Consider the following 14420-nt stretch of genomic DNA (forward strand, 5'->3'; position numbering starts at 1 on the left):
AGATTTCGAAAGAACTGAAAATAGACTATAAAATTTACAGAGAATGTTCACTCTATTAATATTTGGTATCATCGTACTCTTTGAATTTTTGTTTTGTATGTGACTTCAATTTTTTTTGAAAATAAGATATGAACAATTCAACATTAGTTTTATAGGCATAATCAACCGATAAAATGAACAAAAAATAAGTACAAAACTAGAGAGAAAGTAAACATGGAGATATAATTAATGTGTGATTGAATTTTAAGTTTCAATAGACCAATAAGAGAACAATTATGAAAATAACAGTAAAAACCAATCATCAATCATAAAACAAGTTAAAAACAAGTAATTGATTTTTACCACCACCAGCCTTGCTAACCTAATTATTTTAAAATTGCAATGACAAAAGAAGTTAAAACTCAAACAAATTAAAAATAACTTGAAAACTAATTCAAAATTTTTTAAAACAAGTACTGAACAATATTATTCCACATAAATAAACACTCATAACTGTAACAGATTTGTTATTTGGGTGATCTTTCTTGTACTATTCTCTGAACTCAAACTTACAAAACGAAAACATAACCAAAAATCAAGAACAAACTAAAAATCATAATGAAAATCAGGAATAGAAAACATTAAGAACAAATCAGAATAAAAATCATAAAGAGATAATGAATTTAGAAATCAGACATTTCAAAATAAAATAAAATAATAAACCTAAAATAAATCCTAAAATCGAAATTAGAATAAACAAAGAAAAAAAATAAAATCAGAACAAATCCTAAAATCCAATAAAAATATAACAAAATAAAAATAAATAGGAATATAGGCATACATCATAAATTAGGGTTTAGGATTTAACTACACTATACTAACTAGTGAGTGAGATGCCCAGAGATAGTAGTAGCGCAGAGGACTTTTCTAACGTAGTAGTAGCATGGACAATGACGCAGTAGCGGTGGCAGTGACCAATCGGCAGGCTACATTAGGTTTTTTTTTTATAAATTGCAAAAAAAAAAAGGAAAATGGAGGAGGACAACCTAACCTGGAGGGAGGAATGAGGGACCTCCGGTGACACAATAAGCAACGGCAGCAGTGGTAGGAGTGATGAAAATGGTGGTGACAGAGAGACCAACGCGACGCAAGGAGTCCATGCAGTCTTTGGAGGCTGTTTGTGGCGCCGGCGCTGGCAAAATGGGGGGTTGTTGGAGGTGGTTTGGGGGAGAGAGAGGCAGAGAAATAGAGGAAGAAGAGGTTTAGAGAGAGAGAGAGAGAGAGATAGAGAGAGAGAGAGAGATAGAGAGAAAGAGTAGGTGTTTTAAAATGAGGGGGAGGGCGCGTGATTCCAATTTAGGGCAAATTTTTCGTCGGATTTACCGGCGGATAAATCCGACGGTAATGAATTGAGCATATCCAAAATTCAGCGTTCCGTTATTTGAACTTTGTTAGCAGATAAATTCGATGGTAAACCATTGCGCGTGACCAAAACGAAGCGTTTCATTAATTGAGCTTTATCGACAAATTTGGTAATTCTGACAGTAATGATCGTGCTAATTTTTTTCTCCAAATATTACCGTCGGATTTATTGTCAAAAAATTTAATCTGACGATAAATCTGTCAATAAACCCACTGCTAACGTCTGATGTTAAATCTGATGATAAATTCGACGGTATTTACTTTTTTTTTGGTAGTGAATAGAGATATTTCTTTTAATTTTCTTTTTTTGTTTCTCATTATTCTTCACCATTTTATTGTTAATAAATCAAATAAGTTACATATTGTTAAACAAAATATAGTGATTTGTGTTGAATTGGAATAGGGTGATTGGTGGGAGGTTTTGTTTCATTTGGATATGTATAGATTAGATTGATTTAGCGGTTGTTTATTGTGTTATATATTCTAATTATGTTAATTTAGCAGCGGTTAGATAACCGCCGCTAAAAGCCAAACGACTACCAATATCTCTCGTAGCGGTCGCATCAACCGCCGCTATATTTAATTTAGCGACGGTTTGTTACAACCGCCGCAAAATTTTCGCCGCTATCTGCTGGCATTATTGTAGTTGTAGAGATAATTTGTTCGTAGAGATATAATTATTTACGTTGCTTCTTTTTATTAATTTAAGTATTTAAAAGAAATAATTTTATGACATGAAATTAGAATTTTTATAATAAAAAAATTTAGAGTTTGATCTTTATTATTCTTTAATAGTGTAAAAATAACATAAGATAAATAACAAGAGAAAAAAAATTTATATAAAAATTCAAACAAATTCAAAAGAAGTTTTTGAAGAGATATGTAGAGATACAGTTATTTATAATATTTTTTCTCAATTTAAATTTTTAGAAGAAATAATTTTATGTTATTGTTGTTTACATGAATTATTTTGTTTTGTTTATATAATTAGTTTATCTTTTTAAGAATTTATTATTTTGAGTGTAACCTAATGCTTTACTTATCAAAAGAAAATATATTTACGAGTAAAGTGACAATTAAGTTTTTAAAAATTTTCACTTCAAATGATTAATTAGTCACTGATAAAAAAAAAATACTAATTTAGTCTTTACCGATAGTAAACGGTGAACATGTGATATTTTTTTATCAATTTATTATGTAAAATTTAACGGTAGTGCAGTGTTTATTTTTACTGTTAACGGATCTACTGTAACATATTTATTTATGAAAGATCGTCATATAGATAACAATTTTTGGAATAAAATTTTACTTGTTTTGATAGGATTCCTGATAAATAGAAAGTAGTTGATAAATATATAAAAATTCAAAAAATAATAAATATTTTACTATCCAAAACTATATTGTTTCTATGCTCACGTGACAGCAACAAAATACGTATCATTATAGATAATAAAATACATGGATATATAACTTCATTTTATTTTGTATTGTCTATTAACAAAAAGATATATATGTTCACTGTTAATTATTGTAGAAAATCTAATTAGTATTTTTTTTCAAAGACTACATAATCTAATATTAAAATTTTTAAAGATTTAATTGTTACCTTACTTTATATTTATCAGGATCGGGCTAACTTAGATCCTAAGTTAGGTTAGTTTAGAAAAAAAGATTGTAAATTTTTAATTGGCAGTCATCCAACAAACTAATGGTGGGATGTTGGTACTATGAGATTTTAACGTTTAAATTATTAATATTCTAAGAGATGATGTATAACAATTAAGATTAGATATAACTACTTTAGGCGTATGTTAAATTCTTTATTTATAGTGATTAGATTTCAGATTCAGAACATCTAGAATTTCTCGATTAGTGTTCTTAGTATTCGAATATGAATCTAAGAACTTTGCGTATAGACTGCTGCACCCTAGAAATAACGTTATTAAGCCGGTGACCATCTTACCGGACTTGGTCAGAGAGCTAACTTGCAACAATATTCTTCCCCGGCCCCTTCCTCTAGCATTTCACAGAATCACAATATAATTATTTTTAAAGAAAACTTTCTCATAATTATAATTACATTTCACTATTATGTATAACTAGTATTGCTTCTATTTCGGATTTCTTAACCCAAAGGTTCTACCTCATTGGCTCATTTGATATAGGTGCTTCATTAGTTGATTATTTCTCTTCTTTGTCCAAAATTAAAGTCCCCTATAATTTTTTTCCCATTAGTAGTCTTTCATTTCATCAAAGAGTGGAAGAATAAGTCTATTGATATTGACATAATCTTTTGACTCTTCTAATATATTATTTTTGAGTTTAATAAAATTTATAACTATAGAAAAAAGATCTTGTCAAATAGAGATTTTTTCTTTTGACCATCTTTCGATTATTAATACGATATATAAGGATTGCTACTATAAAGAGTATTATATTTTTGATCGTGAAATATCAATTACTTGTTGAACCTGTAAATTATGTGAAAAATAGAATACTCCAAATTCGTAAACGCTTGCGACATATCTTACACATGCAAGTCGAATGGAAGGTATTTTTCCAGTGGCAGACGGGTGAATAACACATAAGAACTTGCCTTTGAAAGAAAAACAACAGCTGAAAATGGTTGCTAGTACCGCGTAAGCTGAGAATCATAAAGAGAAATCTGTCCGAAGAAGAGCTCGCGAGTCTAAAAGTAATCCAAAAAGGATTAAATATGTGAATTCGTTCTTAAGTCGTACTTATATCCATTATAATCTGGAGCTGTAACTAGATGACTCACATCACTATATATTTTTTTAATTAGTCTTTGATATTTTATTAAATTTTTAATTAATTTTTATTATTTAAAAATATAATTAATTTTTTATATTAGACAAAATTTGTAATTAATATTTTTACTAATTGTTATTTTAAGAAAAAATACAATAATTTTAAAAAATTTATTTTTAAAATATTTTATAGCTTTACTTCAAACACAAAAAACAAATATTTCAAGAATATTTTATATTCATATAAAACAATTAGAAAAGATTAAATTAAACTTTTTTTTAATCTAATATAGACTTAATTATAAAAATTTAATTAAAATTTTGATAAAGTTATAAAATAATAAATAAATAAATAAGCCTTTCTTTGATGGATCTCCTCTCTGATGTAACCTCTCAGACAACCTTTGCATCCTCATTTGAAATCATAGAAATGAAGAAGTTTGAAACTTAGTATGAACATAGAAAGTGGAAGCAAGCATCACATAAATATATGGTACATATAACATAGAATATTTAACAAAAATAAACAACAAATAATTGTTCACAAATTTATCCAAATAGAGAAAACAAGCATTTACGAACTTAAATAAAATAGATTATAATTATCAAATCAATATCCAAATTAAACTTGAAATTCATCTATTGTTAAAAGGGAAAATTGAAGATCGATGATCCATGAATCACAAAGATAAAAGATGAAATTGAAGGAAGAATCTGGAGGGCAAAATTTTGAATATTAGAATAAGTAATAACAGGTTTGAAAGAGGAAAATAAAAGCGTAAAAAAAAAAAAAATCGAACTAAATATGTGTAAGTCAACTAATTTAGATGTTACTTGTTCGCTTAATTAAATGAACGAAATTCGAATTCTACATTATATATATAGCGATCTGTTAACCAACCATAAATTTTTAAATAAAATTTATCATATTAGTGTTTGTCTTGTCAAATAAAAAAATGCCGCAAAAAAATGTGTGCAAGACCATTTTTTCTTGTTAAAAAAAAAAGAAAATAAATTTATTAAAAAATAAAGTAGAAGAGTATTGTATAGAATTCGAATTGCTAACCATATCATTTGAATCAGAGTAATTCGAACTTCCCTATGCGTAATTCGAATCATGTAATATCTCACCATATAATTTAAACAATTTTATTAAAAAATTATCATGAATAGTTTTTAATAAATTTATTTAAATTATACCATAAAAAAATATTTTATTCTATGCAAAATAATTTAAAAAATGGCTTAAAAGATGTTAGAAGTACTATAAAAATTTGTAATGTCCTAATAACTTAAGACATTAAAGAAATACTCCACATAGTTACTAATAATTTAGAAATTAAAGAAAAAATATTTTTATCATGTATTTACCTAAATTACTAGAATATTACAAACTTTTATAGTACTCATAACATCTTTTAAGCCATTTTTTAAAATTATTTTGTATAGAATAAAATATATTTTTTAATTATTTTGTATGGTATAAAATATTTTCTTTCATTTCTAAATTATTATTGACTATGTAGAGTATTTTATTTAAAATTTGAGTACATGCATGTATTTACCTAAGTTATTATAACATTACAAATTTTTATAGTACTCCTAACATTTTTTAAGCCATTTTTTTAAAATTGTTTTGCATAGGATAAAATATTTTTTGTACTATAATTTAAAAAAATTTATTAAAAAAATTTATTAAAAAATATTCATGAACTATTAAAAATGGACAGAAAAGTATTGTATGGAATTCGAATTGATAGCTCATTAATATTTTAAAGAAGTCTCGTAATTAAATATTTTGTTAGCTTTTTTTAACGTATGAAATAAAAATATATATTTTTTTAAATAAATTATTAATTTTTTAACAGCATAATTCGAATTATACCATGAATTATTGTGTGTAATTCGAACCAAGCTGGTTCAAATTATGTGTGTGCGTGTGTTTGTGTATAATTCGAACCAAGCTGGTTCGAATTATGTAGAAATGAAATTCGAACCAGCATGGTTCGAATTATATAAAAATATGATTTGGCTTATTGCTGAAACGATTTTCACTTTGACGTATTTACGTTACATGATTCTTGACTTGGCTTATTAAGGTTTTTTACCCTCAAAAGAATGCCCTAGATTTTTATTAGTAACATTAAGACATATAAGCCAGCTGTCACCACGCGCCAGTGCGGTACACGCGTATCCCCAAATTCTTCGGGAAAGAAAGGAGCGTGCGTTCCACGTAAGAATCCTGAAAATGGGGAAAACAAAACTTTCCAAAAATACCATAGCCGAGTAAAGCACGATGAAAAGAAACTTATACGAAACCGGTAACTAACACAGTAATACTAACACCAACCTTTTCTCATCAACAGTGGCAAATATATATATATATATATATAAAATAATAATAAAGAAAGAAAAAGAGCCGAGAGAGGATAAAAATCCAAGGTAGAGAGGATTTATGTCATTTGTGATTTAAGTTTAACGCAACAAGCTTCTTCTTTAGGGCGTGTTTGTGAGTTGTGACCTTTCTTCGTTCATTTATTTTCTATTTCTAATTCTATCTCTTCCTTCTTCTCTTTTATATATATATTTTTTTACTTTCTCTCTCGCTCTAGGGCTTGAAAGTCTTGATAACTTAAACTCTTAAATCCAAGTAAGTAACGTTTAATTATTTTCCAAAAAAAAAGAAATTGTTTGAGCTGTGTTTTCAGTTTTCACAAAATTGGGGCTGCACTTGTGTACTAACCCAGAAAAGCAGAATCGGAAGGTATATATAAAATAAAATTGAATATAAATAATAAATAAGAAATAAAAATAAGTATATTAATTAAATTAGGAAGTTTTAGTTAGTTGGGGAATGGGAAGGGGAAGAGTGGAACTGAAAAGAATAGAGAACAAGATAAACAGGCAGGTGACGTTTGCAAAGAGGAGGAATGGACTTCTCAAGAAAGCTTATGAGCTTTCTGTTCTGTGTGATGCTGAAGTTGCTCTTATCATCTTCTCTAACCGCGGAAAGCTTTATGAGTTTTGTAGCAGCAATAGGTACGTCTGTAATAACTAATAATCATCCATGAGTTCCTTCTTTTATTCCTTTTTTTTTCCCCTTTTTTTTTTTTGTTGACCTTTTATTTATTTATTTTTAAAATATTAATTTCTTCTTTTTTTTGGCTCGACGTGCTTGCGTTGAATACTCGATCGAGATCGATCGATCGATCTCCTTTATTACATGAATTTCTGGATGATTCTTTGATTGATATGATAGAAGCTAGGTTTGATGGTTGTATTGCGTATGAGCTGCACTGAAATAATAATAATGGAAGAAGGCAAGTGTTGTGTTTGTGTTTGATCTTTTTGAATGTACGGATAGTTGTTAATGAAGCTTGATTTGCGAGATCTGGTTATGGAGTTGCATGATTCGCTCAATATCTGAAATTTTCTCTGTTGTCTGTAGGTTCTAGTAATTTGTTAGATCACTGTAGACTAGCTTTTCTCCCTCCTCCTGCTTTTTGGGGATTTTTCTTAATTTCGTGTGTAATTTTAAATAATCAACACAGAGGCCAATCTGTCTTTAATTTTCTTGTAAAGACATGCTTGATTGTTTATTCTTTTCATTTCTTGATTTTCCTTTGAAATCTTCAATATGTATGTGAACGTGATGCTGATATATACATACTAGATTATATTGAAATATTGGAATGATAGATGTTGGTATATTAATTAACACATCTTCCAAATGAAGCAGGTCAGGGATGTGAAAATCCATCAGAGTTTTTGTACCAAAAGATAAAAAAAAAGTTTTATAAATTTAAGTAACATAGAGTGGTTGATTCTTGCTTTCTAATTCATAAAAAGAGGGGAAAATAAAAAAAATAAAAAGAAGGATTACAAATTCATAATATCATTTTTGAGCTCCCATGCAGTTGTATTTTCTCCTTCCCTAGGTCATGTTAATATTCTGTTACATTTTTATGATGAGTTCAAATAGACTTTTCTATCTCTCACTATTAGAGCTACCTAGCTAGGTGGTGATGAATTTATGGGTACTTCAAAATAAATTGAAATGACATAAAAAAAGGAGTTCTTTTAATTAAGGTATTAAACTTTAATTTTCACAAGATACGTTGCTTTATGGTAGATATATGATTTTATTAGTATTTATTTTAATTGTGTTTTACTAAAAGCATTCTTTAAGAAATTAAAAGTTAAGAAGTTTAACTGCTAATTTATTGAATAATTGTAAAGTTTAACCTTAACGAACGTCTTATTTGTTAAGAGAATCCTTTAAGATTTTTTTTGGGAACTGATTTATAGTCTTTTTAGAAGTTATACTCTTTAGTTTAATTAATTCTTAAAGAGGAATGCTAGGGGTCAGCAACTTTTGGAATTTATAGCCATCAAATAGCCATCAATGAGGTTTTTAATGGTGTGAGATTAATGTAAGATTTCATCCAATGGCTCACTCTTCTTTGATGGTTACATGCTGGCCAGAATTTGATAAAATTGCTGCCCCCTAGACTTTTCCATTCTTAAATTTTCTATGTAAATCAAGATGTTTCTCCTTAGAATATCAAGGTCAAGAAGTTAAATAGGTCACACAAACCTTCATGCAATAATTTCCCTTCATTCTGGTCCTCTTCCTTCTGTGGTGATGAGTTATCTTTCAAGGAAATATGACATCATTAAGTATGCATATTATTTGTCTATCTTTTAGAATAATGTTAGATGCATATTCTCTTTATGTATGTTATTCGAGTTGATATAGCCAAGGCTAAGAATATAATGCATGATGCATGAAGTTGTTCTTGATTGAAACTACTAAATTTCTGTTTCTTATTTCAGGTTGTAAATCATCTATTTGTTGATGAATTTTACAGTTTGGACTACGGTAGCTATACATTTAGATAGTGCTTGCATGGTAACAAAAATAAGACATAAATTTAGAAGAAAAAAATAAGAAAAAGAAATGTGTTTGGATAAGTTAAAAATAAGAATAGGATATATATTTTTTGATATTTTCTTAGGTTTTTCAAAAATAGAAATAAAAGAGATACATATCTTTTGTTCCTTTATTACCAACAAAAATTTAGCCAATAGTAAATCAATAAGTGTTTTTAAATTGTACTTTATATTAATTAATTATTATTAATTAGTAATTATTTAAATTTAATTTTTTAAAATACAAAATTAATAATTATTATTTATAATTGTTTAAAATTAATTAATTAAAAATTATTTACTTATACTTTTTCATATTAAAATTCATAAGGTTACCCATACATGAAGATAGATACATTGTCCACATAATTTGCTTATAGTTTGTTTGGTTTACCAAAATCAAGTTTTTAAGAAGAAAAAGAAAACATGTTATTAAGGCATTAAGTTCTTTTTTCAAATTGTAACGAGCATCCTAAAATATGTTGAATTAAAAAATTGTGAATCTCTTTTTTTGTGAAAGAAGAAATAAATTTTTTAATGACTTTCTCTAGTCTCTTTAGAGAGCTTATAAAGGATCATGAGTGTATCTCTTAACTTCACCACTTTGAGAAATAATATTATTATTATGACTATATTTCTACTCTTATTATTATTCACCTTAAAATGTGAGGGTAAAAGTGATATGTATAAATTAACATATAATCAAACTTATCTGAACTGATAATGTATATTAATATTAATCATTATGCGTCATAATCTATGTGCAGTATAAAAATCTAAAAAGACACTCTCATTGAAAATATATTATATCTTCAAAAGAGTACTGAAAGTATGCAAAATCAAAATTAGAGATATGAATATGATAAGGTCACCATGCTTATTTTCAACATTAATTTAAAGGGTGTTGTTCTTTGAGTAACTAGTGTACTACTATTCTTATCGTATATATGATATAACACCATACATGCACCATAATCAATGTAACAATTCTTTCTTTTATCTGGTGTGAATCAGCATGCTCAAAACACTTGAAAGGTACCAAAAATGTAGCTATGGTGCAGTAGAAGTCAACAAACCTGCCAAAGAGCTTGAGGTAATCACTTCATACAACTTGATTTATTGTTATTATTATAGCATTTCAAAAAGTTTAAAATAGTAAATACTAGAACTATCACAAATTTATCATAAACTAGTATTTTTAATCGTTAAATTTACAATACTGACAAATTTAATTATAAATAAATAAAATTAATTTTATATTTATAAAAGATAATTTTTATGTGATAAAAATATTTAAATATTAATTTTATTTATATATAAATTTATTAATATTTAAATTTTTATATATAAAATAATATTTTTTTGTGAATGTAAAATTAATTTTTTATTCATTATTATATTTGTCAACATTTTAAACTTTTATAAATAAAAATAATAGTGTATTCTATTATATTTATAATGTAAATTTTTTCTCATGTAATTTAGTATATATGTATTTCATTACACATCAAGTGGGATTTTGTTAGTTGTCATTTGTTTTGTTGTATTCTTTTGTAGCAGAACAGTTACCGTGAGTATCTAAAACTGAAAGCAAGATTTGAATCTCTTCAAAGGACTCAGAGGTATTTTATATACAGAACTACCTTTTTGGCTTAAACGTTTATGTAAAAATTTAGTACATTTTTTAATTTAATGTATCTATATATATTTAAATTCAGCCAACAACATACTAAACTTTTATAACTTATTATTTCCTAATACATAATTTTAAGCTATAATAAATTTTTATAAATAAACGAAAATATTTTCTATAAGTCAAATATTTAATTTATTGCATTTTTTTAAAAACAAAAGTGATTTACTATTCAATAAATGGTCAAAATTAAAATACACACAAAAGAAAATAGAGATAGAATAAAAATATATCTAAAAAATTTAAAAATAACTTGATATCCCCAAAGATCAAAGATTGATTAGACAAGTCAAAACAGTTATTTTAGTTGCATATGCAAATTCAAAGATAAAAACAAACAGAAAATGAGTTTTTGATCTGTTGTATCGAGATTTAGGAAATTATAAAGTATATGATTGTAACTTTATATTAGACCAATAAAATGTTATATAAGAAAAGGGAAGTTTTGACTTACCAAAACAATTCAAAATGGTTTAGGTTTACTTTTGTTTAGTCTATATTCTATTCTTTTGTATGTCCTTTTCTCTATTTACTCTTTATGATGTTTTTCATCATATTCATGTACGGTTTCATACTAAGACCATGGCATTTTTGTCTCTTAATTTGCAGGAACCTTCTTGGTGAAGACTTAGGTCCATTAGGCACCAAAGAGCTTGAGCAGCTTGAGCGTCAACTTGATACATCTCTCAGGCAAGTCAGGTCTACTAAGGTAATAATGCAATATTTAAACCATAAATTAACCGCTATTTACTCAACTTTCTAATTAATATATATGATATACTTCTTAAATTAAATTCAATAAATTTTTATATTAATATATACAAAGAAAAAAATAGCGCTTTGTTTCTTTTTATTTTATTGTGGATCATTTTGTATATTTTGTATGAATAGCTAATTAATACAACATACCTCGTTTATTATATTAAATAGATTTTGATGTCATGAATAATGCGGTTTTGCTCCATGTAGAGGAGGGGGAGGTCTCTATTAAAAAGCAAAAAGTTATATACTTGGCATTCTTCATAAAATATTTTGGCCCATCTTCGAAAAATTTTATGCTAGTATTATGACATGGTTTAATTTGCTAAATTCACAATTCCAATTCCAATGGTTCAATTGGACCTTTTCATGTTTTATTTGCCACTCGTTATCGGTCTTGTTTAAACCCCCAACCTCCAACCCCCCCCCCCCCCACCCCCCCGGGAAAAAAAAAATTGTTCAGTCAAAATTATAAAGTTTTAAGCCACAATAAAGTGTTGTCTTTTGTTAATGTAAAATTGGTCAAGATGATAAATATTTTAATTAGTGATATTAGAATCGAGTTATAGCAATGGAAAATTCCTCAAAATCTCTATTAGTCTTCCCCTTTATAGGACTTTAGCCAAGTCGGATGTCGGTAGTTCAATTAGAACCACAAATAAAAAATGTTGCTTTCCATATGAAAGATTTTAACAGTTCTCTAACATCTTTATTAGATAGGGGAATTCAAAGTTCAAGCAGTTCTTTTTGAAAATCATAGTAATCAAATAATAAGGACTGGTAAGGAATTAAAAAAAGAAAATGCATAAAACATAAATTTTATTAAGCATTGAATACAACTAACAAACCAATAGTAGAATAATATTTCTAACAATTATCTGACCTTTTACCTATTTATTATTTATTTAGTTTCTTTCTTTTCTAATTCTTTTTGTCACTATCTTCAATTAATTTCAGACTCAATTCATGCTGGACCAGTTAGCTGATCTGCAAAACAAGGTACAACAAGATTTTCCTTTTAATTAAATGCAATAATATGAAGCTCACTTTATGTGGTATTGCATAATACTTCCAAGTTCCAACCCCTTTCTTAATTTACAGGAACAGATTCTGGTGGAAGCAAACAGATCTTTAACCATGAAGGTAATATTGTACCAATCCTGATTTTGCTTCTCTGTTTCTGCATAAATAACTTAGATTGCTCTAGGCCAAAACAGGTTGGATATTTGAAACTTGAAATATCTTGCATATGGCCCTTAAATTGGTTTCATAAGAGCATGAATGAATGGTATAAAAATAAATAATTAAATAAAAAAAAATTATTTGATACTACTGATCTGATTGTCCTGTTGCCTAATGCCACTCTACATTTGCTGTATTTTCAGTCTCATTACTCTTTGCAATCATTTATCTTTATAACAAGTAATTTGTGTGCCTAATTTTGAATTGTTTAAGTATGGAAAATTAATTTTTAATTATCTAATATTAACTAATTTTTTATTATAAAATTATTTTTTTAATTTTTTTAGAGGTCTAAGATATATAATTTAAGATTTAAAATGTAGAATAAAAAATAATTTACAAATTTAGTTAATATTGGTCTTATAGAAAAAACTGACTCCCTAATTGAACTCATCCAGCTCAATCCAAAGAATGAAAAAATACATATAACGCATAATTCATTGGTTAATGCATCTTCAATCTTTGTTCTTCTTTGTTGTTATTCTCATCCCATTAAGGCTTCTCTGCTAAGTGCTGATATAATGGTTTGATTCATGCATGGCACAAAAATCTTTGTTGGCAGCTGGAGGAAATCAATTCAAGAAACCAGTATCGGCAACCGTGGGAGGCCGGCGAACAAAGCATGCAATATGGTACACAGAATGCTCACTCTCAAGGCTTTTTCCAGCCTCTGGAATGCAATCCCACATTGCAGATAGGGTAACCTAAAACACTTTCTATTTTTGAAGACCATAAAGAACGTTATCTCGAAATTTAACACCTAGTACTTTGATTCAGTCCTGATTACAGGTACAACCCTGTAGCTTCAGATCAGATAACGGCAACAACTCAGGCTCAACAAGTGAATGGATTTGTTCCTGGATGGATGCTTTGAGCTAAAGCTCATCAAATCAAAATATATTTAGGTGCCTACATAAAAACAAACACCTTAGGTGTAAAAGACAAAAATGCCTCTTGGTGTTTCACAATCAATGTGTAAATGCTGGAATGTGCTTTTGTTTTATTTTGTTTTGGTATAAAAAACAGATGTGGCTGGCTTAAAACTCTGACCATAGACATATGGCAATGTAAGAAGTCATAGACTCTTTGAATGAGAACATTATCTGAATGACCAGTTTGATTTTCCTTGTTTCTTGCTAGCCCCAAATACCATAAAGCTATTGCATGATTTGGTATTCTCCACTCAAAGTGTGACCTCCTCGTTAAAAAAAGCAGCCAAGTTAAAATGCCCTCAAGCTTCTAAATTTCTAAAATCTTTGCTTCCTTTTTTCTTGTGACTTGTGAGCATTTTATTCCAACTAATCCTATGAATTTTCCTTTTTTCTATTTTTGCTTCCCCACCAAAACTGATTAACCATTGAATCAATACACTTCCACAAACTTTGGGGCAACATACATCTCATTATATAAGTCGGGATAAAGTCTAAGCTATTTTGAATTATTTTTTATTGTTTTATATGAATAATGTTATATGCACTTATTTTTGTTTATACTTTTTTTTTACACTCTTCGCTTTTTGTAAAAAAAAAAAAAAGCAAATTGATAAAAAATAAAAAATTATTTTTTTATACTGTAAAAACAATTATGTAGATTGGAGAAAGACTAATATATAATCATTATCT

General features: G+C 27.5%; 1 protein-coding gene across 2 annotated transcripts; it reads left to right on the forward strand.

Moving 5' to 3' along the window:
• The first annotated feature begins 6602 nt into the window (after window positions 1-6602).
• Window positions 6603-13923, forward strand: LOC107623737 (K-box region and MADS-box transcription factor family protein). Of its 2 annotated transcripts, none has more exons than XM_088484831.1 (8): window positions 6603-7211; window positions 10119-10197; window positions 10662-10726; window positions 11407-11506; window positions 12514-12555; window positions 12658-12699; window positions 13361-13497; window positions 13576-13923. In XM_088484831.1, the coding sequence occupies exons 1-8, from the start codon at window positions 7027-7029 to the stop codon at window positions 13670-13672; spliced, it is 747 nt and encodes a 248-aa protein (XP_088340957.1). In that variant the 5' UTR covers window positions 6603-7026; the 3' UTR covers window positions 13673-13923. The 2 variants fall into 2 exon arrangements, with proteins under 2 accessions (XP_088340957.1, XP_088340960.1); XM_088484834.1 differs by having other exon boundaries at window positions 6604-7211; window positions 10665-10726.
• Window positions 13924-14420: the final 497 nt, after the last annotated feature.

The sequence above is a fragment of the Arachis ipaensis genome, chromosome B10 (genome assembly GCF_059453495.1).
Source record: "Arachis ipaensis isolate K30076 ecotype BB chromosome B10, ASM5945349v1, whole genome shotgun sequence".
Classification (NCBI taxonomy): Eukaryota; Viridiplantae; Streptophyta; class Magnoliopsida; order Fabales; family Fabaceae; genus Arachis; species Arachis ipaensis.